We start from the raw sequence: 27,396 nt of genomic DNA on the forward strand, positions 1-27,396 counted from the left end.
TACTCAAACAGCTCTAGGTGGCAGATTTAAATCTAGGTCTCAATAAAAAAATCCAAACTTGTTCCGCTAGTCCATTCTGCTTCCAGATTTTAGCCTCATCTGTGAAATGAGGACAACACCTATCTGGTAGAGTTAAGGAGACTGACATGAAAAGTGCCTACCATCGGACGAGTGAGTGTTAAGTTCCCTCCCCCTTTCAACCCTCTCAAAATAGCAATTTGCCTATTTTCTAACTCTATTGTCTCCTGAATTCCCTGGAATCAATCCTAATGATGGGTCAGCAGGTTTGATCATTCCAAAAGAAAAACATGTTTAACAAATGCTTACTGAGTCAGATCCCACATGGGGCTCAGAGCAGGAAACTGTACACAAGTAACGTAAGGGACAGAAGGAAGATGCACTAAAGGGATAGGGAAAAGGAATAGGGAGCTAGTATGTACCCTCTTCTGCTGTTGGGTCATTCTCACAGCAGAGCTGGACAAACAGTTGATGTGTGAGAGCTATACAAAATCTCTATGAGCAATTCCCAATTCAACCTTAAAAGTAACCAAGGAAGAAGTTACTGGCTTCAGAATTGGTGAAGCCAACTGGGTCTGCTTACAAGATTGTGCCATGGTTACAGATTTAATACTCATGAGCAAGATGGCACAGCACAGGAAAACAGACTAGAAGGGCAGGGGGTGAGATGGGGGGTGGTGATCAGCCATCCACAATGGACAACACAGTTGTAGAACATTCCCATCAGTGCAGAGTTCTATGAAACAGTGGTGCTCTAGAAGCTGACATTTCCATCCTCAGCACTTCTTCCTACCATTATCTGGGCTCATTCTGCCTCTTTCAAAAAATAATGTAAAGCTCCAAGGAATGGAAATGGATGCCTTAGAGCAAGAGTCAGCAAATTGTTTCTGTAAAGGGCCACAAAGAAAATATCTTAGACTCTGTAGGCCATCCAGTCTCTGACACAACCACTCAACTCTGGCATTGGAGGTAGGGTGAAAACCGCCATAGACAATACATAAATGAATGGGTATGGTTCTTTCCAATAAAACTTTATTTACAAAAACAGACAGTAGAGGACTACAGTTTGCCAAATCTTGCTTTAGTGGACCTATAGAGGCATCTTCAGAATTCAGTGGAATGAGAGAAAACCTCCTCTCCTATTACAAAGACTCATGAAGTATATAATCTCTCATCCTCTTCCTCTATCAAGTGCCCTGGTTCTAAGTTAGGGCTCCCATACATGTAGGGAAGACTCCTGGTCATCTGTCTGGCATTTGCTACCTCTGGGAGTCCCTGTCCACCCATGAAAGGCACAAATAGGTTTCTTTTCTAATGACCCTAAACCATGGCCCCACCAAGGCTAATCAAAATATGGTTAAAAAAGCAAAAACAATAACGAAACAGTGAAACATTTATTTCTGTTTGGCAGTATTAAGCATGATTAAAACCAGTCCAGAAAAATACTAAGTACGTTGGGTAAGAAGTGAGCTAGCTGTTTCAGTATATGCTTTTTATAATTCAGTTAAGACAGTGAGCACAGAAGACAGCATCATTAACTCAAGGATGTAGCTGTACACTGGATGTACAAGGATGTAGAGTGTACACCTGTACACTCTACTGGCCTCCAAAGGCGTTCAAGGGATCATCAAATATGTTGGACACCTTCTGTTCAGATCTTGATTCAGGCACTGTCTGTGAAGATCGACTTTTTGGTTTGGTTGTCTTAGCCTGGATACCAGAGGAGAAGATATCATCTTTAAAAAGGAAAAAAAGAAAAAGAAAAAAAGAGTTGCTGAATAGGCAAGAAAATGGGTGCTTTTAAGATACATCTACACAAACAACCAAAGACTCAAGTCTGACAACAGTATGGGATACCAAAAAACACTAAGATAGAGCCAAGCCTCTTAGATTCTGGTCCTGGTTCTGCTACTAAGTTTTATGATCACATACAAGTCACATTTTCTCTCTGAGCATAATTTTCTCAGCTACAAAGCTGTGTGTGTGCACATGCAGGAGAGGAAAAGTGGAAAGATAACTGAATTTCCAATCCAGCCCCTGACTTTACCATCTATGCATTATACTTATTTCTACATTCTTTTCCCACTGGGTTTTAAAAGGAAAAGGCACTAAAAATAAGCAAAGGGAAATCCAACACAGGTCACCCTCTTTCAGAATAAATGCATCTGTTTGCAGCACCTAAACGCTAAGCATGTAAGTCTTTATGACTACATTTGTGTTTAATGTTTCACTGACTCTAATGCTCCATGACTCACTTTACTCAGTAATGATAGTAACCCAGTAATGTTACTGCTAGGATTCTATTCTACTGAGATTTTAGCATGTGTACATAAAGATATGTATGTACAAATGTTAAAGATTATGGCATCATTTGTAACAGAGAAAATGGAGAAACAATCTAGATCACTCTCAATAGGCTAATGGCTAAATATAAAGCAATAGTACACAACTACTAAAAACAAGGAAGTAGATCTCTATGTACTGACATGGGAAAACACTGAAAAAATAAGTATACGTTTATATGTATACAAACCTATATTACTGTCACCATGTCTGAAAGGGGACACACCAAACTCTCAATAATAGTTACCTCTAGGGCTAGCTTTTTACTTTTTACATTTTACCAATAGCATTAATCTATTATAACATGTATCACTTTTTTTGTAATAAAGTCTCTTCTGTACCTTGTAGTGGGAAGCAGGTAGAGGCAGAGCACACTTGCTTGGGGAGTCGAAAAAGTGTGGCTTTGCAGTACCAGCTTTCTCCCAGTTAACCCCAAGGTCCAGACTGGGAGAGAGGAGGTGGGGGAGTAGGAAGTGTATATGGCCTCAGCCCGAGTCCTATGCACTAACACAGGACATATCAGAAGCCCTACATTTCGGGTTATGGGGCATTTGGTTTGCCCAGTAATAAAGTAGACATTATACTATGGAGAGAAAATGAACATGTTTACAAACACAGAAGATCTTTGGTGAGAGGTAAAGTCTGAGTTACAGCCTGCTTTCTTATACAGTCCTGCTCTTCTCCTGCACTGCCCCTCCATTCTCCGAACCACTAACGCTCACTCTCCAGCTAGAACTGCATCACACCCGAGGCAGCCACCTCAGCCTACTTTAGCATGTGGGGTAGTTTCTGATCCTCCTTTCATGACATCAGTGTTCAGATCTGTCACAGATGATTGGCAGGGGGCACACTAAGAAAAAAGCTAAATTATACTTGAAAGTCAAACTCTGGGCTCCTTCAACCTCCTTGATATCCATCGTAACAAAACATTGTTTCACCAAAATGACTAAGCCATTTACTTATCCACCCTCAGTCTATCTCAGGAGTATAGAGCAAGTCAAAGGAAACCCACTGGGGAACATTTTCCAGGAAAGGGTCAAGACAAAGGTAGCAGGAGAAATATCAAGTCGCTGAACGGTAATGACTCTCTCTGTCATGTGTAGAAAACTAAACTTACCCATATCATCGTCAAATATAGACTTAGCTTCCACTTTCTTTTTGGACTTTTCTTTTGGTTTTACAGTTAGGTCAGCAAAGATATCAATGTTATCATCAAACAAGTTGGAGTCAAATGTTCTTTCCTTCTCTCTTGTTTTTTGTGAGGCCTTCATTGCTTCTGTAGCAAATATATCATCCTTGTAAGCCAAAAAACAAGCACAACAATTTAAAATCAAGTTTTTACTTTACTACATACGCTAATTTCAACAAGTTGTAGAAATGCAAACTGCCACAGGGTTCTGGAACAGCCATGTGAGCTGCCCCTCTATCTGGAATTGCTACTCCAGATCTCTGCCTGGCATGGTCCTTCTCTTTCTTCTAGTCCCAGCTAAACCTCGAGCCGTACAGAGAACCCTTCTCTACCAGTCCTACCTGAAGGAGCACCTCCCACCCCAACCCATCACGCTGCCCCACTGCCCTGGGTTGTTTTCTTTAAGGCCCTTAACATTACCTGAAAACGTTATTTATACGCGGCTCTGTCTACATCGAATTCCCCTCCCTGAGAGCTCTGCGGAGCAGAGCACTGGTCCTAATTCCCCTTGTGCTTCCGCTTGCCAGATGCTCAATAAACATCTGCCCGAAGAGCGTCACTGAAGGCCTTACCGCTTGCGTTAAATCATCAGCTCCAGCCAGGGCCTGTTTCCCCAAGAACCAGAGGTTAAACACTCAAGCTGTAGAGATGCTACTTTATCTATGCTGACTGCAGCAATAGCCAGATAAAAACCATTGACTTGCATCAATGGTTATGGCCAGAAACAAAACAGAAAACCACTCTGAATAAGTTTCAGAGTTATTAATAAAAGAACCTAATTATAATTACTAAGCAAGTAGATACAGGGCAGCAACCAAACAGGTTTAAAGCAATCTATGGCTCAAATGACCCAATCAGGTATTTTCCTTAACAAAGAACCCCGCACAAAAATGTATTGTTATGTCCTATTACCTACCTCAAAAATATCTTGTGCTTTTGAGATAACATCCTGCTGACTGTTGGATTTTGACTCATTCTTCTTGCCTTTCTGGTCTGTAAAGAGATCGTCCTCATCTTCCAGGAGAGGGAAAGGATTTGTTTTCTTTGCTGGTTTGGGTTTAACAGACTGAAAGAGATCATCATCACTGCCTGCCTCACTGAGAGCAGGAAACATGGGGCTTTTTTCTTTACTTCCCCCTGCCGGGTTGGCCAGGCTGTCTGCTGCCTTCACCTTGGCTTTTCTTCTGCCCGTGGACTGAGATGCAATGCCCTTGGAAAAGATATCTCCAGAATCAAAAAGGTCATCCTCAAGAGGTTGACCCAGAGATTTCACAAAGGGGTTTCTGTCTTTCCCAAGCACAGGACCACCTGCCCAAGTTGGAATGGCAGCTGCCATGGGCTCCTCAGAGCTGTCTTCTCCACCAGCTGCCCTGGGCTGTGGCTGATGACCATCTGGTGAAATGACGCCATCTGCCAGTTGTGCAATAAATTCCCTGGGGATACTCATGTCCTCAGCCTCACTGGACTCCTGGGCAGCCAACCGTCGAGCTGTGCGTGTCTGTGGTCTGCGCTTCCCTCTCACTTTGACTCGGGTCTGCAATGGCAAAAACCACACACTGACCTGATGGTTTTTTAAAAGGTGCTCAAAACTAACATAGCAAATCATCAGCAACTCAAAATACTGTTAGGTTGTTAGGTTCCCCTCAATCGAGATATCATCTAAGACAGAAGAGGTTATTTCTTAAAGATTTCCAAAGGCGTTTAATAGCTCCTAGTACTCTAAGACTCACTCTTAATCCTTCAGTGTCCCCCATTTTTGAGTCTTTTGAGGGCAATTTCTGTTCAATTTGATACAAAAGGCTTCATCTGCCACTGGAAGCCACACTGCTTGTGCCACACTGTCTTGTGTCCCACAGCGCTCCCTGGACCCTTCCTTCTCTGCCCTAAGTTTATATGTGGGTATCTTTCAAAACGAGAAAGAATCAGGGGGATTCTGGCAATAAGCTTTACTGGGGGATAGCCTAAAATCAGGCTCCAGAAACAGGGAGATAAGATGATAAAGACAGAAAGGTAATCTCAGATGCTCTTTTCTTCAAGTCAACAAACACTAAATCCAAATTTTAAATACTTCACATAAAAAAATGTGGCTTAGGAATCAGAACTTTCAATATAACCTCAAAATATGAGTCACTTATTAGCAATAATGCAGTATTTGTAATATTTTCCAACATATACCATCAAGTAGTTTTAAGAAGGCACAAGCTACTTTGGGCAAAGTACTTAACTGTACTTTGGGCAAAGTACTTAACTGTACTTTGCCTATGTCGAGGAAATTTCACGAATTATTTCAGGAACAATTTAAACTTAACAACAACAAAATAAGCTAACAGAAAAAAAAGAAAGGAGGGATGTTTTATTTTTCATAAGTAAAACAGGTTTGGAAACACTTGAAATGAATGTATTTGCAGGGTCATCCTCGGTACTGTTGATTACTCAGATAACATCTAAGATTTTTTTAGAGAAGGAAGACTGGATAGAAGAGAACCAATTGAAATAAAAGTAAAACCTCAAAGAGGTCACGGTCCATCCAGCACAAGTCCACAGTCCTACGCAACAGTGTGACAGGACGTAATTGCCACGGGATCTCAGAGAGGGAGCCCAGGGCAGGGGCAGGAGGGGAACTGTCACAGAAACTGTGAAGTTTGTGCAGAGCTGTCGATGAGGAAGAGCATTCCTGACAGAGGAAGCAGCACGAGCTGACGGCAGCAGCACGTTGGGGCACGTGTGTTTGGGGAATGGTTCCTGGTGGCTGGACTTAGGCTGACAGTGTGGGGCGACTGGTGGGAAAGCTGGAAGCTTCAGTTAGCACAGACTGTAAATGGCTTTAATACCAAACCAAGGAGCTTGAACATCCTCCTTTGAGCAGTAAGGAGACGGCAGAGGGAGCAAACAGTAAAGACATGACCTGCTCAGTGTTCAGAAGGCCTCCAGGTGGCAGCCAGGAGCTAGTGAGCTAGCTACTGAGCAGAATGTAAATGTAACAAAAGGCAGGCAGTGGAAGAGTGGACACAGAACTAGGGAGGTGGAAGGAGGGCAGAGAGGCTCAAGGAAAGGTGAGGCGCCTCCTTCAAATAAGGAATCGGGGTCAGCCTATCGTGTGCAACTGATGAACTCGGAAGAAACATACAAACTGTTCTGGTTTTAAAATAAAGCAGGCAAGCAAGCAAAGGTGGTTTCATCACCTTGTTCACACTGTGTAAGGTGTCTGCCTGAGCTGGAAGGTCAAAACTCACGCCGGCCTCCCCACTCCCGGGAAGAGTGGGCATACTTTCCAGACTGTGGATTCTCCCAGGTTCAGACGGAGGAACACCCAATTCTGGCAAAACAGACTTCATTCCAGAGATCTGGGGAGCCACTGTAGGCAGCAAGGCTGCTGGGTTAATTGCTAAATTTGCCTAAAGAAGAAAAATGAAACTTACTCTATGTTTTCTTAAACACAACAGTCTACTCTTATTACTGTGACACATGACGAAAGACTTGGTGTATGTAATATATAGTACGAGAGGAGAAAGAGAAAGGCAGGGAAGTCTCCTGATCTAGTCTTAGAATTAAAACAGAGGGCTATACCCCTGTGCCCACCACAGGACCAAAGAAGAGATGTTACAGACGCAGCACACAGGAAGCAACAACCAGAGGGTGGGGAAGAGATGAGAAAATGCCTGGCAGCAGCTGACAAAAGGAAAACCCAAGAAAGTTTACAGGTGCCACAAGGCAGGCAATGAAGGTTCCAGACACGTTATAATTACTTGAATTTTCCAGATCCAAGGGGATGGCTCTTTGGTTTTAAATGGAGCGGGACCTGGTGAGTCCTGTGTGAAATTACATTCAGTTAAAAATCCATTGGGGAAATAGAAAAGTGTCTCTTGGATTACACATATGCCTGAAAATAAATCTGTGATGGAACAAAGCTGTTGGTTTCTATAATTCTATAATGGAAAAGGCATTAAAATCTCTCCTGGGGCCTCAAAACATTTCACTAACATTACTTCATTTGTGCTTCCTTATCTGATGTGTAAGTGGAAGGCTGTAAGACCACACATGGAGGAAAGGGAGACAAAGATATGAATAAGATTCATAAGAATTATAGTGTATCAGAGCCCCAAAACTGGACCAGCTGGAAACATGACAATGCTGGTTATCTCACACAGCAAATATTACAGAGCACACAGAAATTCACCCAAGCCTAATGCACTAGTTCTAGAAGCAAAAGAAGCTGAGACATGAGTCGCTGGAGATGTGTGAGTCCTAGTGCCTCATTTTCACAGCTCAGAACACTGAGGCCTCAGTGAGACATCCGGGGACAGCTGTAAGCCAGGACCAGAACTCACTGTCTAGCCCTGCTCTGCCTTGAGGAGGAGCGCCACAGAGAAGACTGCTGAGGATGGAGGCCTAATAGCAATGATCTCAGAAGACATAACACAGAGAGGGAATCAAGAAAGTGGATATAATTCATATTTAATTCTAATGGAACCCTACTCCAAGGTAGCCCAAAGGGAGAAATGGAGTTCTAGTGGGAAGATCTTAATCCTGCCTTAACTCTATCTTAGAATCGAATTTGCAGGTACTCCAAAAGTAATAATGATAAGTATAGATTCATGGAACCAGTGTGGAGTGAGGAGAGGAGAACTGAGCAGGGGTTAAAAAAAAAAAGTAAACAAAGGGAGGTAGTCCTAGTTGCTATTTCCTCCTTAATTAAGAGAACTCTGAATGACCCCGGGTCTGCATGATGCAATTAAACTATACTACAATGCAAACAAGAGCTGAAAGTCCTTAAAGAGATCAGTTCTAACCTGAGGTGTTTCCGATTTCCATATGCCTTTTTCTTTGATACCTGGAGTGGATTCAGGATGTTTCTGGTTCTTGAAAGAGGAAACAGAGTGGTCTTTTTTCACTACCTTCTTCTTTTCTGGGATCTTCAAAAGCAAAGAATACCCAAAGTCTGTCAAGTATCTTAGAAATTTTAAGGAAAAGTCATAATGCAAAAAGAGAAAATAGCTTCTGACTTTTAAAAGTCATTTCACAAATGAGGGTTGAACAAACAAATTTAAAGGCAGCATTTCAGAAACAGAGTTCTAAAGACCAGGCGTCCTCTCAGTGATAAAGAGAAAATAGAGAGTACTTAAAAGTCTACTGGGGAAGGGAGGGAAATGACACACATGGCCTAACACTCAGATTTATAGCTTTGCACCTGAAAGGCATGAATATTTTGTCACCATATCATATGTACTGGTCTTTCAATGAACAACTTAAAAATCAAACAGGTTTGTAAAACGGTAAGAGAGCCTGGGTTAGTTAATAGTTTAACGTTAGGAAACATAAGATGGAGACAACCTGAACACCGTCATGAGCACGTTATTTGCTGTTCATTTACTAGTGAGCATTTTCCTTAGTCACATTAAGGGGACATTCATTTCCTTTCCCAGAAGCCTTCCTACACACCGCAGTATTGAGAACAAAAGTCTGATACCAAAGGATGCGACTTGGCAGAGCTGAAAAGATCATCATCTTCATCATCCCCAAACAGGCTCCCAACACTTGGTTCTAACAACTAGAATACAAAAAACTTAAATTCAATATCCAAAACAAAAACAATTTACAAAGAGAGTCAGGTGAGCTACAGAGACAATATTTAACATAATAACAAAGCTATGACATGGAGAACCATTTGGAACTGACCCTGTTTTTTTTGGTGCCGGAGAAAAGGTCAACGTCTGGGTCATTGTCCTTCTGAAGCTTGCGACTAAAAAGGAGCTCTTCATCCTGAAAGACACCTGTGCTCTTGGGGTGGGCATTAGGATCAGGACTCTAGGAAAAAAAGAGGGAAGTTCATGTATTTTAGACTCCTAGGGCTTTACCTCAAGGAAATAATACGCAGCTACAAAGATGAAACAACAAAGATATTCCTTGTGGCTCTGTTTATAGTGGCTAAAGGTTGGACACAGCCTGAGTGCCCATCAGAAGGGGAATGACAGCGTCACAAAATGGAATACTTTGGAGATACTAAGAACAGTGGAGAATATATTTACAAAAACAGATAACATATACATAATCTGGAAAGATCATCTTTCAACCTTTGTGTAGTATCTGAATCTGAACAGTTTATTTAAAAAACAATCCTTAGTTCCATACTGAGAAACATTTTAGGGGTGAAAACTCATAAAGTTAAACAAGTTCTCTCCATCTCATGCCCAAAGGGAAGAATGAGACAGCAGCTGACTTAATACCAGAAACTACACAGAGTGGTCAAGCACATACCCCTAACTTCTACTTACCAGCATCTTAGGCCAAAGAGCTGGCACAGGTGTCATCAGCCAACCTTCCCCTATGCCCATCCACCTTCCACCCCACTACCTTCAGATTCCAAACAAGTTCTTTCTGTTTGCTAGGGTATCTGACATTTGAAAGTTACTATCACATTACTCGGTTTGATACTATAATGCCCCAGACTTGACGTTTTAAAATTCTTCCCTTTCTTTAGTATCACAACCACAGACAGAAACAAAGAAAAAAACTCACTTCTGACAAAATGTGTCACATTAAAAATTAACTAATAATTATTATTGATTACACATAAAAATTAGTGTAACATAGCAACTAAGGTTCAAAGTTTTACAACCGTGAAAATCATATACAAAATCAAACACAGTAAGAGACTGGAAGAAAATATAGCAAATTATTCATATTCACTGTGTGTAGCTCTCATTTATAAATGGGGCTACCTACTGGTATAATAAGAAAATTCATAAAACATTTGTTGTAAATATCAACATGGACTATATCCTCAGTTTGATTTACAAAAAATTATTGGCAATCTATGGCCCATCGCCTGTTTTCCCTTTTTTAAATACTTCTATTGAGATAAAATTCACCTATTTAAAGTGTGTAATTCAATGGTTTATAATATATTCACAAAGCTGTGCAAATACCACCACAATCTAAATTTAGAACATTCTCATCATGCCATAAAGAACCTCCAAACCTACTAGCAGTCACTCTCCATTCCTGTCCACCTCTTTCCCCAGACCCAGGCAACCACTGATCTACTTTCTCCCTCTATGGACTTGCCTATTCAAGACATTTCAAATAAATGAATTCATACATGTGTTTGTCACTAGCTTCTTTCATTCAGCATGTTTTCAAGGTGCATCTATGTTGTACCATGTATCAGTCATTCACTCTTTTTATTGCCAAATAATATTCCATTGTATGGCTAAAACACATTGCGTTTATCCATTCATCAGCTGATAGACATCTAAGTTGTTTCCATCTTTTGGCTATTGTGAATAATACCTGTTGGGAACATTACATTCAAGTTTTTGTGTGAACTTATGTTTTAATTTCTCTTGGTTATATACCTAGGAGTGGAATTGCTAGGTCAAGTGGTAACTCTTATATTTAAGAATCTGAGGAAGCACCAAACTGATTTCTGAAGTGGCAGCACCATTTTACATTTCTACCAGCAATGGATGAGGGCTCCAGTTTCTCAACATCGTCACCGACACTTGGCCATTATCAAAAAAAAGTCAACAAGTGATGGTAAGAATGTGAAGAAGCTGGAACCCTCCATTCTTCAGCAACTCACATCACAGAACTGACACCGTGAAATGAGACTCTTTTATCCTTCTGAAGATTTGAACCTTTACAGCTTTTTGCTCACCTTTCCTACTTCTTTCTTCGGAGCTTGGAAGCTGTTTTGATCTTCTGTTTTATCCTCTTCCTCATCAAATAAGCTAAGAACAGTTTTGGTTCTAGTTTTAGTTCCTCCGTCCAATGGGGATGATGCAGAAAATAAATCAGAATGCTTGGCTGCTTCCTGAGTAGATACATTCAGAGATCCTTCCTGAAAATGGAAATAGTAAGGAAAAAAAATGAGTAACACCTGGAAACAAAAATTCTATTGTGGGGCCTCCCAAGCTCCTCATTAATTCAGTAACTGTCACACCTGCATGTTTCAGGGCATGACAGCTAATCACACCTATTCCCAGGTAACAAAACACTCAGGCCAATTCTTGATTGGCCACTCCAATGGAGAGTCTAGTACAGATAATTCATAATCAAAGATGATTTTTTCCAAACAGTTTAAAGCCTATATTTATAACTCCTTCCAACCAAGATACATATATATCAGTTATAACCCTGAGCCACATAGGTTGCTCATGAGCTATAAATAACTTCGAAGTCACAGGTATGATACAAATGCCAATCACTGGAAACGGATCATATATTTCCTAGTATTTAACTAACACATAACTCCAAGGGAGAGGCCTAACTGACAGAATTGGACACAACTTGTACAAGGCTTATACTGTATTATGCAATTAGAAGAATCTCTAAAATAATCATAAAATGCAGCATTTATTCATTCAACAAGCACCACCTTTCAGGCGAGATACCATTGACTGTAAGAATCACTGTTCCTGTATGAACTGCCAAGAAACAAACAAACAAACTCCCAATTAAACATGCCATCAATTGTGAGGTGCATCCTAATTTCAAAGTGGTTAAACTATGAAGGAAATATATACTTCTTTAAAGAAAATATGCAATTTTGAAAGTGCCTACTATGTGCGAGGTAATAAGCTAAGCACCACAGATGCAATGGAAAGCAAAACAAACATGGCCCCAATCCTCAAAAAGCTTATCCTCAAGCAAGGGAGACAGCAGTACAACAAGCAGCTAGAGTTCAAGGGGAAAATGGGCTACAGCAACACAGAAAAGGTCACATTGAAACAACAGGAAGAGAACGTCACACAGTGATTCAGGTATAGGTAAAACGTTTGTATCACTGTAGCCCCAAGAAGCCTCGACAGGAAAAGTATATGCAACATTCTTCACGTAGGCCCTAGAAGAGAGAGTAAACCTAGATAGCTGAACACACACAAGTACGGGAGTAGGAGAAAAGTTAGAAAAAAAGAAAAAGTAGACAGAGACTGAAAGAACTGCTGATTCCCAGATGCAGCCAGCAGTCTTATCCACAGGCCTCCTGTAGAAGAGGACAGCCCGCCCAGGAGAAGAAAGCTAATGCTTTAGAAGAAAGCCAAATTTCACTTCACTCTGTAATTCACAGCCAACATCAACTAAATGTAAAAGACTGGTAAACTAAAATCTTCTTAAAGCTGTCATTGTAATTTAAGTACAGGTGGGACTAGAAGAGAGCAAGGGGAAACAGACTACGGAGAAGAGAGCCAGTCAGAAAGAACAGACGTGCAGAGAGAAAACCGAAAGGAAAAATGAGATGAGACAGAGAAAGGCAAAATGGACACTGACACAATGACCATAATAATGTAAAACGGGAAAAATGCACATCATTGTGTGCACACATATGCCTAGAAAAGAGATGGAGAGGCAAGAGCAATGCTGAAGGTCTCCCTGAAAGGCAGGATCACAGATTTCCTTCTTCATACTTTTCAGTGTTTTCAAAATTTTCAACAAATGAGCCGTTTGTTTTCTGTGGTAGAAAAATGTAAGGGTATGTGTGTGCGTGTGTGGGTTTTACAAGAACACGTGACAGACAAAAATATCAGATTATACAAGACAAAAAAAGTCCACCTTTCCTGACTCCTCAGCCACACTAGTTCTCCCAAATTCTGACGACTCTTTGGCACTCTCAGCCTTCTTAGCCACCGGTTTCACTTCCAACCGTGCCTCCTTCTCTTCTTCATCACTGAACAGCAGAGGTGGTACGTCAGGGACAGTCTCTTTTTTCTATCAGAAGAATAAATGACATCCTCAAAAACAAACAAACAAAACGTGTGCCTGACGAGCATGGCAATGTATAGAACAAGCCAGAAGCACAGTCCTCTTTAAGACATTAGCTAAACTTTGGGGTCGGGAGAGACAGGACAGGACAGTGAAGGGGGCACAAACAGGGAGAAGCAATACCACCACTACCTCAGACTTGCAGTTTCTGCCACCACAAGGTCTGCACCTATCTCCTTGCATCTGTTAACTCCTTGTGTGCGCCATGGCTTAGATCCTAACCTCTGCCACCCAATCATTAGTCTCTCCTCTCTGCCTCCCTCCCCTTACCTTTCAGCTGTATGACATCATCCAGAGCTGTCTTGCTAAAACACCCACCAGATTACTTCATCTCCCACCCCAAACCTGCGCTGTGTGCATTAAGCAAATGCTAAACATGACAATCAACTGGCCCCTCTTTATGACCCTCATCCATCTGTACCTCATCAACCTTCACTATTCCTTAAACCTATTGTAAACTTCCACACTTCCACGCTTGATCTGCACTGTCTAGAGAAACAAATCCTCCTCATTTTTCAAGCAAGGCCCAGCTCTGATGTCACCCATGAAGGTTTTCCTGTTCTCTTCAGTAAGTATCAGGTGCTTCATTGATAAGAATATTTATGTCTATACCTAGCCCTTACTATACTTTCCTCCTAATTTACATTCATAGCTATTGTACATCTCTTTGTCCACTCATTTGAAAGGATCCTGCAGTATATTTCCACAGCCAGTCACGGTGTTTTATATCAAGCAGGTGCTCAGCCCAAGTTTGTGAGCACTTTGCCCCATCTCTCATCTGTTCCTTACCTGGGAGGCAGGGATTTCAGAGATTAAGAAACTGAGGTCACGTGACTTGCCCAGAGTTATTGGCATCCTTGAGGCAAGTGACTTATCAAAAATTCTTGAGGGGCTTCCCTGGTGGCACAGTGGTTGAGAGTCCACCTGCCGATGCAGGGGACACGGGTTCGTGCCCCGGTCCGGGAAGATCCCACATGCCGCGAAGCGGCTGGGCCCGTGAGCCATGGCCGCTGAGCCTGCGCGTCCGGAGCCTGTGCTCCGCAACGGGAGAGGCCACAGCAGTGAGAGGCCCGCGTACGGCCAAAAAAAAAAAAAAAAAAGCTTGAGATGGGGCTTCCCTGGTGGCGCAGTGGTTGAGAGTCCACCTGCCAATGAAGGGGACGCGGGTTCGTGCCCCGGTCCGGGGGGATCCCACATGCCGCAGAGCGGCTGGGGCTGTGGGCTATGGCTGCTGAGCCTGTGCGTCTGGAGCCTGTGCTCCACAACGGAATAGGCCACAGCAGTGAGAGGCCCGTGTACCGCAAAAAAAAAAAAAAAAAAAAAAAAGCTTGAGAGAAAAGCAGTAACTCTATCCCACTAACTAGACTAGATGATATGAGGAAGTAAGCTTTGAAGCAATATCTAAATCGAGTTAGGTAGACAAGTTTGGGAAACTAAAGAAGAACATGACTGACTATGATAGAAAAAACTATGAATAAATAAGAAGAATAAGGTAAGCAAATTTTTAGTTATTGTTAGAAAATGGTCCTTAAAGTGCATCATCATTACAACTTGAAATAAAAGACTGGAAACCCACAAAAGAGTTTCAGAAGAAATAAAACAAAACCAAAGTGATCAAAGGAAAAAATTTTTGTGGGATGTGCCGGACTCACTGAAAACTATATGTAATGTCAATGCAAGTGGATCAAGGTAAAAAACGAGACTGATGTACGGTGGACCAAATTCTCCCTTCATATAACTATGGTCCTTAAACCAAGGAAAACGCCACCCAAACTACTGATTTTAAATCTTCCTAAAGATAAGCTGACTCTTCATCTTCATTCTGAAATTAATTTCTTGATACGTTTACAGTTGAGTTGTATTTAACTTACTTTAAAATATTCTAGGATCTCTAAACAAAGAGTATATTTTATATGTTGCCTAAAGGTGATCAAATTCCACAAATGGTAAAACTCAGGGGTGCAGGTTGTTCTGCCACTTAAGATGCATATCTTTGACCTTTTGTCTTATTTAACAATCATAATTACTACAGTTTCAAAGAAGTTTTACATTTCCAGAACCTTCAAAATTCATTAGATTACTGCTCATTTATCCAGGGTAGAAGTTATTATTTATAATTTACAAAGAAAAGCCACTCAGATCTTCTGACTCTCTTAACCATGAAGCCACTTTAGGGAGATGCAAGTACAGGTAATTCAAAGAAAAGCTTATGAGCACTCAGAAGCAGCGGCAATGCTGCAAGCTTTTACTACAAGCTGTGCACTTAATGGGACTTTGGTGAGGAAAGAGTCCCTAAATCAGTAACTGACATGGGCCTGGTCTGGGAATAGGACAAGTTAACACCTTTACTGGGTCTGAAAATATGAAGAATATTTCCATAAAAAAGAGACAACAACTTCCTCTGGAATATTATGGGACAGGATGAGTCACCAAGAGTGCATGGTGAGTTAAGGTGGAAAAGCTGAGGCTACTTTGAATGAAATTACAGGTGGCATGGTAGGTTCAGCTACAGGCTCAGCTTGACAAAGGGATGACAGGACCGGGTGGGCTTTGAGAAGATAACTTGGGCAGCGGCAAGGAGAGATGAAGAGAAGGAGCATTCACAGGCCAGTTAAGAAATTATCTCAATAGTCAAGGCTAAAGATGACAAGACTGTAGGGACGGGAAGAAACATTCTTAACAAACTGGCAGGAAACAGTGATGACTACCCCATCAGAGGAGAAATATTCACACATGTCCTGGCATAGTTATTCAGTGGAATACTGTATAGTGATTAAAAAAAAAAAGATGGAGTTTATGGAAATGAAAAACATGCTGCAGGATTAAAAAAAAAAGATGCATAAAACTGTAAAACATGATCCATTTAAATGAAAAAAAGACAAGAATGCCTAGAAACAGGCATGAAAAAAGCATTGACAACACATTGTTACCAATGATTACACTAGGGAGGAGTATGGAATGGGGACTTCGTATTCTCTACTCATGTTTTTTCATTTGTTTGTATTTGTTTTTACCTTGACTACCTTTTTTTGCTTTCTTTCTTTTTTTGGGTGTGGGGGGCTGCACCATGCAGTTTGCAGGATCTTAGTTCCCTGACCAGGGATTGAACCCGGGGTCATGGCAATGAAATCGCCAAGTCCTAACCACTGGATGGCCAAGGAACTCCCTCTATGCATGTTTTAACCCTTTTTTAAGAAGGCATCCATGTATTACTGTATAATTTAAAATAAACTTTAAACAAAAAATAGTTAGGAGATATGGAAGAAGAGCCAGGTACGGGTCTCTAGAAAAGAGGAAGTTCTAGGCTCCTTTACTGCCATTTCTCTCCTTCACTGTACCCCCTAGGGTACAATGTCCCTCGGGATGTGCAGGCATCGGGGACTGCACATGGTCACCCATGACCACAGTGGGAAGAGGAGAGTCTTCCTCATCAAGCAAGGGTGGAGGAGCTGCCTTTTTAGATTCTGTGGCTGCTCCCACATGGGGGGAATCTCGGGGGGTACATCCCTCCTTCCCTGTCTTACATGTCTTTCTGTCTCTAACACGTGCCAATTAGAGTGGTCTGAAGTTGGGGTTGAAGGCCCTCAATAGCGGGCTGTGACTTTGCTTGATTCTTGGCCTTTGAGGATAACCCAGCTCAGGTAAAGGAGGTCTCCATGGGGTCTAGCCTGAGAAGTTCTAAATTTTCCTTTGGGGCTGTTGGCAATTGCCAGTTGGCAATAAAATGTTGCTTGGCCTCACTTTGTTCTGTGTGCACACACTTACATATACCCACATAGGGAATGTGTTGGGGAGGAATGAATGACAGGCCAAAGACAGGATTCCAGTATCCCTAGGTTCCCAGGACAAATATTATCATAATGCCACCTTCCTCTCACTTCTTAATACTCCTTTTGATATAAAAAACATGAAGACTTGCTAAATCTTTTAGCTTAGGCAATCGTGGTTAGTGATGCCATTTAGATGTAATTGCTGGAAGACTATTTAGACTAGATAGGCACTGATGGACTTTTTTTTTTCTCATCACATACTTTAAATTTTTTTTAAAAAACTTTGTCATAAAAAACACAACATTTACTATCTTAACCATTTCTAAGTATAGAGTTCAGTAGTAGTAAGTATATCCACGTTACTGTACAACCAATCTCCAGAATTTTTTCATCTTGCAAAACTGAAACTCTGTACCCATTAAACAACTCTCCATCCCCCAGCACCCCCCTCAGCCCCTGGTGATCACAGTTCTACTGTTTCTATGAATTTGACTACCCTAGGTACCTCGTGTAAGTAGAATCATACAGTATTTGTCTTTTTGTTGCTGGCTTATTTCACTCAGCATTATGTCCTCAGGCTTCATCCATGTCGTAGCCTGTGTCAGAACTTCCTTCCTTTTTACTGATTCACTATTAATATAAACCAGGACCAAAGCGTTAGTACTGGAAGCTTGCTCCTGTAAGGAATAACCTGTACATTAACTGGCCTGGTCTAATGTTAGCAGAATTCCATGCCACCGGGGCTAAGCCCGGCAGTTCCTCCAGAAGGAGTGCAACAGCGCTGTCCCCTGCTCTCCCCTGAGACTCAGATGCCTACAACTGACACTGAAGGGGCTGCATGATGTGGAATCCTTTTCTCCAGGCTTTGCACGTGTGCTTCGTCTGTAAAATACCACTAACCAGAAGATGTCTATCTAAAACCAGGCAAACGAGTTTTTCCATAAGACTCAGTGTCCAAGGTCAGGTTTTAGGACCTGATTGAGGGAAGCATCAGTATTCACATAACATCACCTCAGGGTTACTTCCTGGGCCTAAGAGGTTAAGAATACCATTGCTGCAGGAGGAGCAGATGTGGGAGGAGAGCCAAACAGAGAGCTTCCACTGTCACCATCATCTTCAAACAGGAGAGATGCTCTCTGGGTCTTCTTTTGGCTATACAAACAAATAAAGAGTCAAATTAAAGGCAAATGTGATTTACAAAATACAATATTCTTTCCAGGCCACACCTACAGGAACCCACCTACCACCAAAACGCCCGAGTCATCCAGTAACCTTACACAGTTGCAGCAAGAAAAACCTTTGAAGTAGGTGCAATTTGTGTCTAGTAAGTCATCACCCGCTGTCTGGCATTCTTCTGTAAAAGCCCGGGGCCCTCCTCATCTTGTCCCTTTGTCAGTTACTTTTGGCTCAAGGTAGGTGCACTAGCTGTTGGCTTTGCCAACGCACACAACACACTTAGCATTCACAAACGTAGCATTCTCTCTCACCATTTCCTATGGCAGAGGAAGAACCAGGGAGCACCAATGCCTATTTCCAGAGTGGTCAGGAAGGCGGCTGTCAAGAGATCGCAGGGCCAGAACCTGGTTCAGGCTGTGACCTGTGGCCTGGTGCCACCTCAGCCACTTAACCATGTCTTTCCAAGTGCCTCTGTGGGCTTCTGTGCCTTCCCTTCAAACCCTAAACCCATCCCATTCTATCCCCTCCACACAAAGTCTCTAAGCAGCTGGGACGGCTCATCTTCACTGTTCACCACAGCAATATTCACCCATCTCTACCCCATGTTGGGCAACCACAGCTGAAATCCAGCCACAGCTCTCCTCACCACCTTCCTCTCACCTGTCTTCACCTACCTCCTCACCTAGGCTTCCACAGCAGCCCCTAGGGACAGTCAATAAGTGTCTGCCAGAATAAATATTGATCAGGACCTTTTAAGGAACAGAATCATAAAAGTAAAAAAACACAGGGAGGCCTAGCACTGGACGTGGGCAGTCCCAAATAGAAAGTGTTCTAATTACAGAAGGGTCATATTCTAGTTTCTATACTATGTGGTAAGGAACCACCCAACTAGCAGCATACTAGAGAATTATCAAAGTAATGAAAACTCCAAATTCAATGTTAGCTAGATAAAAATAATACTAGTCATTTCAGTATCCATCTACTTACACTAAAAATAATCAGCATATATACCCATAAGTATATGTATCATAATCTTTTCTCTAAGTTTAATTATTAACAAAGCATAATATAAGGTTATTCATTAGTTTAACATTGGATGTCTGCCTACATCTTAAAATTGCCTAAGGATCACTGACTAGGGAACACAACTAACCAAATAGTTGAGCATACTTACACTGGACACTTACACTAAAGGACAGTAAAAAATTAGGTCTACACCCTGAAGAAATTATAAAAACAAAGAGCCATACACAGTCAGGTAAAATCTAATATGCCTTTAAGGATATACACTGATTAAAATGTACACAAATTATAACCAAAATATATGACTACTAAGTGATGATCACAAAATATTACAAAAATAACTACAACAGATGCCTAAAAAGCAAAAACCTTATTAAGCTGCTATAGCAGAAGAAAAATCTTATGCATGATTTTCTGAACAATTTCTAAAAATCAAAACCCAAACCAAGCTACCCACAGAAAATAATCTGATGCCAGATTCTGAAGTTCTAAGCTAGAGAAAAGCTAGTTAGCTTTCTGGACATAGTTACAATAGATAACGACAGTGAGTCCTTAACCTTGGATCTCATTCCACACCCTCGGCACCTGCTGGTTAAATGTGGACATCCCGTGGAGATCTGTCCTCAGAAGAAAAATATGCAGCTCAGTGAACTGAAGTATTTCTCATTATAAATAATGGGGTAATAAGTATTTTGATTTATTAAAAGGGACAGATGTCAAAACACATTAAGATGACTATAGAGTTTATGGCCTACACCAGGACACTTTTGAGAGTGAAAGGGAAAATTATTAATCACCAGGCTGAAATGACAGGCACAAAGCAGGCCTCTCCAGACAAGCAAGGATGTTTGAGTGCCCTGCTTACAAGGCAGTATTTCACAACTTTGTTAGGGTCACAAAGCTTCTATTTCTTTTTTCAGAATGGGTTTGAGTTACAATTTACATACCATAAGATTTACCCTTTAGTAGTGTACAATTCAGTGACTGTTAGTATATTCACAGAGTTGTGCAACTATCACCATAGTCTAAGTTGACAATATTTCCATCAACCTAAAGTGAAAGCCCATACCTGTTCACAGTCACTACCAATTCTCCTTTCCCCTCAGCCCCAGACAAACACTCATCTACTTTCTGTCTCTATGGATTTATCTCTTCCGGACATTACACACAAATAGAATCATACATGTGGTCTTCTGTGACTGGCTTCTCTCAATTATCACAATATTTTCAGGGTTCATCTATATTGAAGCATGTATCAGTACTTTATTCCTTCTAATTGCTGAATAAGAGTCCACTGTGTGGATATAACACATTTTGTTTATCCGTTCTACAGTGGATGAACTTTTGAGTTGTTTCCGCTTTTTGGCTATTATGAATAACGCTATGATAAACATTCACATGCAAGTTTTTGGGTGGACATTTCTCTTACGCATAGTCCTAAAAACTGAAATTGAGTCATGTGGCAACTCCATGTTTAACTTTTCATGGAACTGCTAGGCTGTGTTCCCAAGTGGCTGCACCATTTTATGTTCCCACCGGCAATGTGTGAGGGCTCCAATTCCTCCACATCCTCTCCTGCACTTGTTGTTGTCTGTAAAAGATTTTTTTGAGAATCTGATGAAAGCTAGTATTGCTGAAAGCTGGATATTGTGTGTAATTGGTACTAGGACCTACACATGAAACATGTTTCCTGATCTCTAGACCTGTGACCATATGTGTGTGGTGGGGGCAAAGGGAGGGGCTGCACACGTAAATAGGTAACTACTATACAGTGTAGGAAATGCTCAAGTGAAACAGAGCTGGGGGCAGGGGGTTGAAGATGGAGCCATTTTTGCTTTAGACTCTAACCCTGTTTCTTATCTTTCTCAGCTGTTTGGGTTAAGGAAGGCTTCTCAAAAGACAGGGCTTAAACTGAGTCTTAAAAGAAGCTGGCCAGGGGCTTCCCTGGTGGTGCGGTGGTTAGGAATCCACCTGCCAATGCAGGGGACACAGATTTGAGCCCTGGTCCGGGAAGATCCCACATGCTGTGGAGCAACTAAGCCCCATGTGCCACAACTACTGAGCCTGCGCTCTAGAGCACGCGAGCCACAACTACTGAGCCCGTGCGCCACAACTACTGAAGCCCACACACCTAGAGCCCGTGCTCCGCCGCAAGAGAAGCCACTGCAATGAGAAGCCCACGCACCGCAACAAAGAGTAGCCCCCGCTCGCTGCAGCTTGAGAAAGCCCGGGCGCAGCAATGAAGACTCAACGTAGCCAAAAATAATAATAATAATAAATAAGTAAATAAATAAAATGCACAACATTTAAAAAAAAAAGAAGCTGGCCAGGGAAGAAAGGAAGGAGAGAGTCCCAGGAGAGAGAGAGAGCAACAAAAATAAAGGAATGAAATGTTATTTCCCCTACACTCATGACAGTAAATTACATTTCCGTGCTTACAATGTACCAGCTATTGTGCTAAGCATTTCATATTGGGATTTCATTTAATCCTCTCAATGATCCTATGAGAGAAGCACTATTATCATTTTTGTTTAACAGATGAGAAAACTCAGGCTCAGAGAGGTTAGGTAACTTGTCCAAGGCTATTCAGAGAGCAACTGGCAGGGCCAGAATTTAGTATCAGGTATTGCGATTCCAGAGCTTACATTCTTAACCAGAGGCCCAAGATACACCCAGGGGTGAAGTCATGGAGCCCAAAGTAGAAATGGCGACATCTGAAGAGATCATAGTATTCAGAGACAGAAATATGAGACATTTTTTAATCTATCATTTCAGTATTAAAGCTTAACCACACCAATGCATAGGGTTTACATGTCCAATCAATTGCCTCTTTATGTTACTACCATTCAGTTAAATTTCAACGTAATCATTTAAGGATCTCAAGAGAAAAATACATATATTTTCAAGGGAGTTATTCTGAATACACAGCTAATCTGCAGCATATTACAATACCAACCACAGCCCACGCTCACTCTACATCAGGGGTCCCCACCCCCGGGCCGCAGATTGGTACCAGTCATGGGCCTGTTAAGAATCAGGCCTCACAGCAGGAGGTGAGTGGCAGGCGAGCGAGCGAAGTTACATCTGCGGCTCCCCATCACTCGCATTACAGCCTGAACCATCCCCCACCACCCCTGGTCCGTGGAAAAATTGTCTTCCACAAAACTGGTCCCTGGTGCCAAAAAGGTTGGGGACCACTGCTCTACATAACCTGCCACCCTTTAGTCCAAGCATTAACGTGCAGGAGCACCTAAGACCAGCTAGGGGTTACCAGCAACTGGTGTGATACAGCACAGCTCTGCAGAGAACCATCTTACTAAACAGGATGTTTCTCAATGTTGAGCAGATTTCTATCCAAATGACAAACTTAAGTAACTTGGACAAAACTTTACATTCTTTAGGGTATCCCAGGGAAAAAACAAAAGAGACAACAAACTGTACTTAAACCCCTAACAAACTAAGAAAAATAGTATTTTAAGGTTAAAAAAAAAAAGATAAGTAGAAGAAATTAGGTAAGGATCCATGAAGAAAAACATTTCCCAGTACCAGGGGAGAATAACTTGCAAGTGAAAATCAAAGACATTCTCGTTTATATGATTACCAGGTGATGAATGATCGGCATGTCACCTCCAGCAGCTGACATCTTGCACATCAAATACCTTCACCTATTACCATAGACACTGATGAAATGATTTCTTACAATGATTGCCTCACCTGTCCTTAGCAATAGCAAACAGATCATCCTCATTGTCCTCCTCAAAGAGGCTGGTCTTTTTCACGGCCTTAATCTCCTGGTCTTGGGTGGTCCCAGAGTCCCTAAGTTCTCCTTTAGACTTGTCAGATGCCGAGTTGGTCTGTGAGTCAGTAATATTCCACTGGTCCTTAAAAGATAAAATATATGTTAAAATCCTCTGGCCATTTAGATTAAGAAACCTGAGGAATTGGGCTTCCCTGGTGGTGCAGTGGTTGAGAGTCCGCCTGCCGATGCAGGGGACACGGGTTCGTACCCTGGTCCAGGAGGATCCCACATGCCGTGGAGCGGCTGGGCCTGTGAGCCATGGCCGCTGAGCCTGCGCGTCCGGAGCCTGTGCTCCTCAACGGGAGAGGCCACAACAGTGAGAGGCCCACGTACCACAAAAAAAAAAAAAAAAAGAAAAGAAAAGAAACCTGAGGAGTAAAATAAAATTCACATTTGTTAAACTAACTTGTATTTAAACTAAGTGTATCACTTTCGAGGAAAGCTTATGTCCAAGGCTTTTCATTGAACTCAAATCTAGACAGCTGGGTTCTTTGACCTCCCAGACCTTATGGTGTTTCCCTCCATCACTACCTGCCACAGTGTTTCTCTCTCTATGGTCCTGTTCTGTGTTAGGACAAGGGAACTTCTCTACTTTAGAGATCAAAATTAGTTATACAGGGGAATGAGAAGATACAGGAATGTTTAAAAGAAAAGAAAGTGGAGAACTCTCAACTTTGGAGGAAAATGATATTTGAATTTAAAAATCCCAAAGCAAGCTGGGGAAAAAATGTATAAAAAGCTCATGCAATGTAAACAAGACACAATGAAAGCTGCTAGCGACCCTTTTACCACAAAATTCTGAATCTGGACTTTAGAAAGCAGTTAAGGAAACCCCACCTGGCTATGCTCACCCCTTCAAACCAAGGATCTCCTGAGCACTTGCTAAGTGGTCCTGGAGTCTAGAGCTTTGCAAATCAAAGTGGGTTCCACAAGCAGCAGCTTCTGTTATACAGAATTTCTACCCCACTTTCTGAATCAGAACCTGCATTTGTCACAGTATGTCCAGGTGATTTCTTCACACGTTATAGTTTGAGAAGTGCTCCCCTAGAAGCAGGGGTGCTCAACAGCGACCACATGCTAGAATCCCCAAAAGAGCCTTAGAAACCTCCAGTAACAGGCCATACCCCAAATCAATTAATTCAGAACCTCCAGTGGTGGAAGCCAGTATCAGTACTCTCTAAAGTTCTCCAAGTGATCCCACTGGGCAGTCAAAGCTGAGTCACTGTTCTAGAACCCTGGTTATCTTTACTCTGCAAGTACTTTTGCTCCCTGCTGTAGCTAATATTTTTATTTTCCCTGAACCACAGTAATACTACAGAAGAAAAAATTCAACTGATGGTTGGCCATTACTATAGGGAGAACAACCCACTAAGAATGCTAGAAAGAAAAAAAAAAGGAAAATCCATTATAAATTCACAGATTTGAGTAGAAAAAGCAAATTATGTTGTGTCATTTTAAGTTGCTTTCAATTTAAAAAAATGAACACATCTATCATTTATCTGCCTACATCATACCCTCATAACTTACCTACAATGTTAGAGTATTATAAAATAGGAAGATTTTTAATGCTCACAGTTTTTAGTATCATTATATTTAGTCTTTTTCTGTACAGCTAAATCTGAACAGCTGCTAAACTATACTCTCAATTGGCTCTGCTAATATATATCCAAATAGCAAATGGAAACATTGTTAAGACTCTTACAAAAAAGGAATTAAAGGAGCATAGACCACTCCTACCTTGTCTAGCTACCGTTCTTGATTAACGAAGCACAGCAATCATTTAACAAAGTAAAGTGCTGGGAAAACTGGACAGCTACATGTAAAAGAATGAAATTAGAACACTCCCTAACACCATACACAAAAATAAACTCAAAATGGATTAAAGACCTAAATGTAAGGCCAGATACTATAAAACTCTTAGAGGAAAACATAGGCAGAACACTCTATGACATAAATCACAGCAAGACTCTTTTTGACCCACCTCCTAGAGAAATGGAAATAAAAACAAAAATAAACAAATGGGACCCAATGAAACTTAAAAGCTTTTGCACAGCAAAGGAAACCATAAACAAGACGAAAAGACAACCCTCAGAATGGGAGAAAATATTTGCAAATGAAGCAACTGACAAAGGATTAATCTCCAAAATATACAAGCAGCTCATGCAGCTCAATAGCAAAAAAACAAACAACCCAATCCAAAACTGGGCAGAAGACCTAAATAGACATTTCTCCAGTGGAGATATACAGATTGCCAACAAACACATGAAAGGATGCTTAACATCACTAATCATTAGAGAAATGCAAATCAAAACTAAAATGAGATATCATCTCACACCAGTCAGAATGGCCATCATCAAAATATCTACAAACAATAAATGCTGGAGAGGGTGTGGAGAAAAGGGAACCTTCTTGCACTGTTGGTGGGAATGTATATTGATACAGCCACTATGGAGAACAGTATGGAGGTTCCTTAAAAAACTAAAAATAGAATTACCATACGACCCAGCAATCTCACTACTGGGCATATACCCTGAGATAACCATAATTCAAAAAGATACATGTACCACAGTGTTCATTGCAGCTCTATTTACAACAGCCAGGACATGCAAGCAACCTAAGTGTCCATCAACAGATGAATGGATAAAGAAGATGTGGCACATATATACAATGGAATATTACTCAACCATAAAAAGGAATGAAATTGAGTTATTTGCTGTGAGGTGGATGGACCTACAGACTGTCATACAGAATGAAGTAAGTCAGAAAGAGAAAAACAAATACCATATGCTAACACATATATATGGAATCTAAAAAAATAATATTGGTTCTGACGAACCTAAGGGCAGGACAGGAATAAAGGTGCAGATGTAGAGAATGGACTTGAGGACATGGGGAGGGGGAAGCATAAGCTGGGATGAAGTGAGAGAGTGTCATGGACATATATACACTACCAAATGTAAAATAGATAGCTAGTGGGAAGCAGCCACATGGCACAGGGAGATCAGCTTGGTGCTCTGTGTCCACCTAGAGGGGTAGGAGAGTGGGAGGGAGATGCAAGAGGGAGGGGATATGGGGATATATGTATACATACAGCTGATTCACTTTGTTGTACAGGAGAAACTAACACACCATCGTAAAGCAATTGTACTCCAATAATGGTGTTTAAAAAAAAATAAGGCCTAACTCATTTGAATTAGCATATATTATAATTTGAGGGTGATACTTATTTTATTCCTAAGCATTTTGAAAAGATTAATCTTTAATATACTACAATAAATATCTTTCTTCAAAAATAGACAGTCTTGTGAACATAGTCTTTGGTGACCGAACTTCACTAGATCTAAATAGGCAGAAAAAGAAAAGGTTTAGGACAGCTGTAACTCTTAAATCCATCAAACCACCTCCTACTCTTCTCTAGAAAATAACTTTCAACCCACCTCCTCATCACTGCTGAACAATAAAGCAGATGCTTTCTTTTTGGAAAGCTCAGAGGCTTTTGTTTTCTCTTGGCTCTGAGTTAGTAGAGATGATGACTGCTTCTTAGCAGCTGTAGCCCCAAAAAGATTATCCTAGAAAAACAAATGGCAGAAGAGTATGACAACCTTGAACACATAAAACAAAAAACTGAAGACATTCTCTCATGTCAAATTAGTAGAGAATACGTCTCCAGTCAAGTGAAGAAGATATATAACACCTTTTGGGGGAAAAAAAAATCACACAATACTAGTAAATGCCACTTCTCACTTACGTATAAATCCTACAACAACAGGCTACAACCTTCTCTAACTATATTCATCCATAGAAGGGAAAAAGATACCATAAAATTCAAAGGCGGAACACCTGGGAGGAAGCAGGAAAGGGAATAATGTGAGGACAGTCATAGAAATAAGAGGGAACCTGGCCCCGCCCAGTCCTCCTGTGGGCGGGCCCGCTATGCTCATTAGGGAAGGTCCAGAGCCTGCAATTGGCCTGAGAGCAGTACAGCCCCCTGCGGCAGCCAGCAGCCTGCACCTTTCTCTCTATGAATTAGAAACCAGACCAATGCATAAAGAGAAAGATACAGGGAGCTTTCTCTACTCTTTCACATTTATGGAAGACACACACCTGGGACAGAGGGAAAGAATGACTTGAGTTTCTGATTAATATCAAAGGGACAATACAAACTTAAGAAATAATTTACTAAATAAAATCACTGGCCTAGTAAGAGCTGATCCTTATAGGTTCAACGGCATTCCCAAAGTACGTATTAAGGTACTTTTATTTAGGTAAAGGGAACAAAACCATAGAACTTGGCCCGAGCCCAAGTTAGACAGAAAAAC

The 27,396-nt window shown here is 41.3% G+C and overlaps 1 protein-coding gene across 12 annotated transcripts in view; it reads right to left on the minus strand.

Annotated features, from left to right (window-relative positions):
- Nucleotides 1-1,393: 1,393 nt before the first annotated feature.
- The window catches only part of LOC308623249 (WASH complex subunit 2A-like), a 56,778-nt gene continuing 30,775 nt past the window's right edge, over nucleotides 1,394-27,396 (minus strand). For 4 of the 12 annotated variants that reach the window (XM_081245378.1, XM_081245377.1, XM_081245376.1 and 1 more), the window contains exons 19-31: nucleotides 26,515-26,646; nucleotides 22,993-23,159; nucleotides 18,129-18,231; nucleotides 13,100-13,255; nucleotides 11,208-11,390; nucleotides 9,227-9,355; nucleotides 9,018-9,098; nucleotides 8,341-8,463; nucleotides 7,297-7,359; nucleotides 6,733-6,945; nucleotides 4,467-5,084; nucleotides 3,479-3,656; nucleotides 1,394-1,754 (exon numbers count right to left, since the gene is read on the minus strand). In XM_081245378.1, coding sequence (XP_081101504.1) covers nucleotides 1,615-1,754; nucleotides 3,479-3,656; nucleotides 4,467-5,084; nucleotides 6,733-6,945; nucleotides 7,297-7,359; nucleotides 8,341-8,463; nucleotides 9,018-9,098; nucleotides 9,227-9,355; nucleotides 11,208-11,390; nucleotides 13,100-13,255; nucleotides 18,129-18,231; nucleotides 22,993-23,159; nucleotides 26,515-26,646 — 2,286 coding nt within the window. In that variant the 3' untranslated portion in view covers nucleotides 1,394-1,614. The remainder of the gene's footprint in view (nucleotides 1,755-3,478; nucleotides 3,657-4,466; nucleotides 5,085-6,732; nucleotides 6,946-7,296; nucleotides 7,360-8,340; nucleotides 8,464-9,017; nucleotides 9,099-9,226; nucleotides 9,356-11,207; nucleotides 11,391-13,099; nucleotides 13,256-18,128; nucleotides 18,232-22,992; nucleotides 23,160-26,514; nucleotides 26,647-27,396) is intronic. The other 8 variants (XM_081245382.1, XM_081245381.1, XM_081245380.1 and 5 more) reach the window with 5 other exon arrangements.

Source organism: Mesoplodon bidens (assembly GCF_964165515.1).
Source record: "Mesoplodon bidens genome assembly, chromosome: 1".
NCBI classification, from domain to species: domain Eukaryota; kingdom Metazoa; phylum Chordata; class Mammalia; order Artiodactyla; family Ziphiidae; genus Mesoplodon; species Mesoplodon bidens.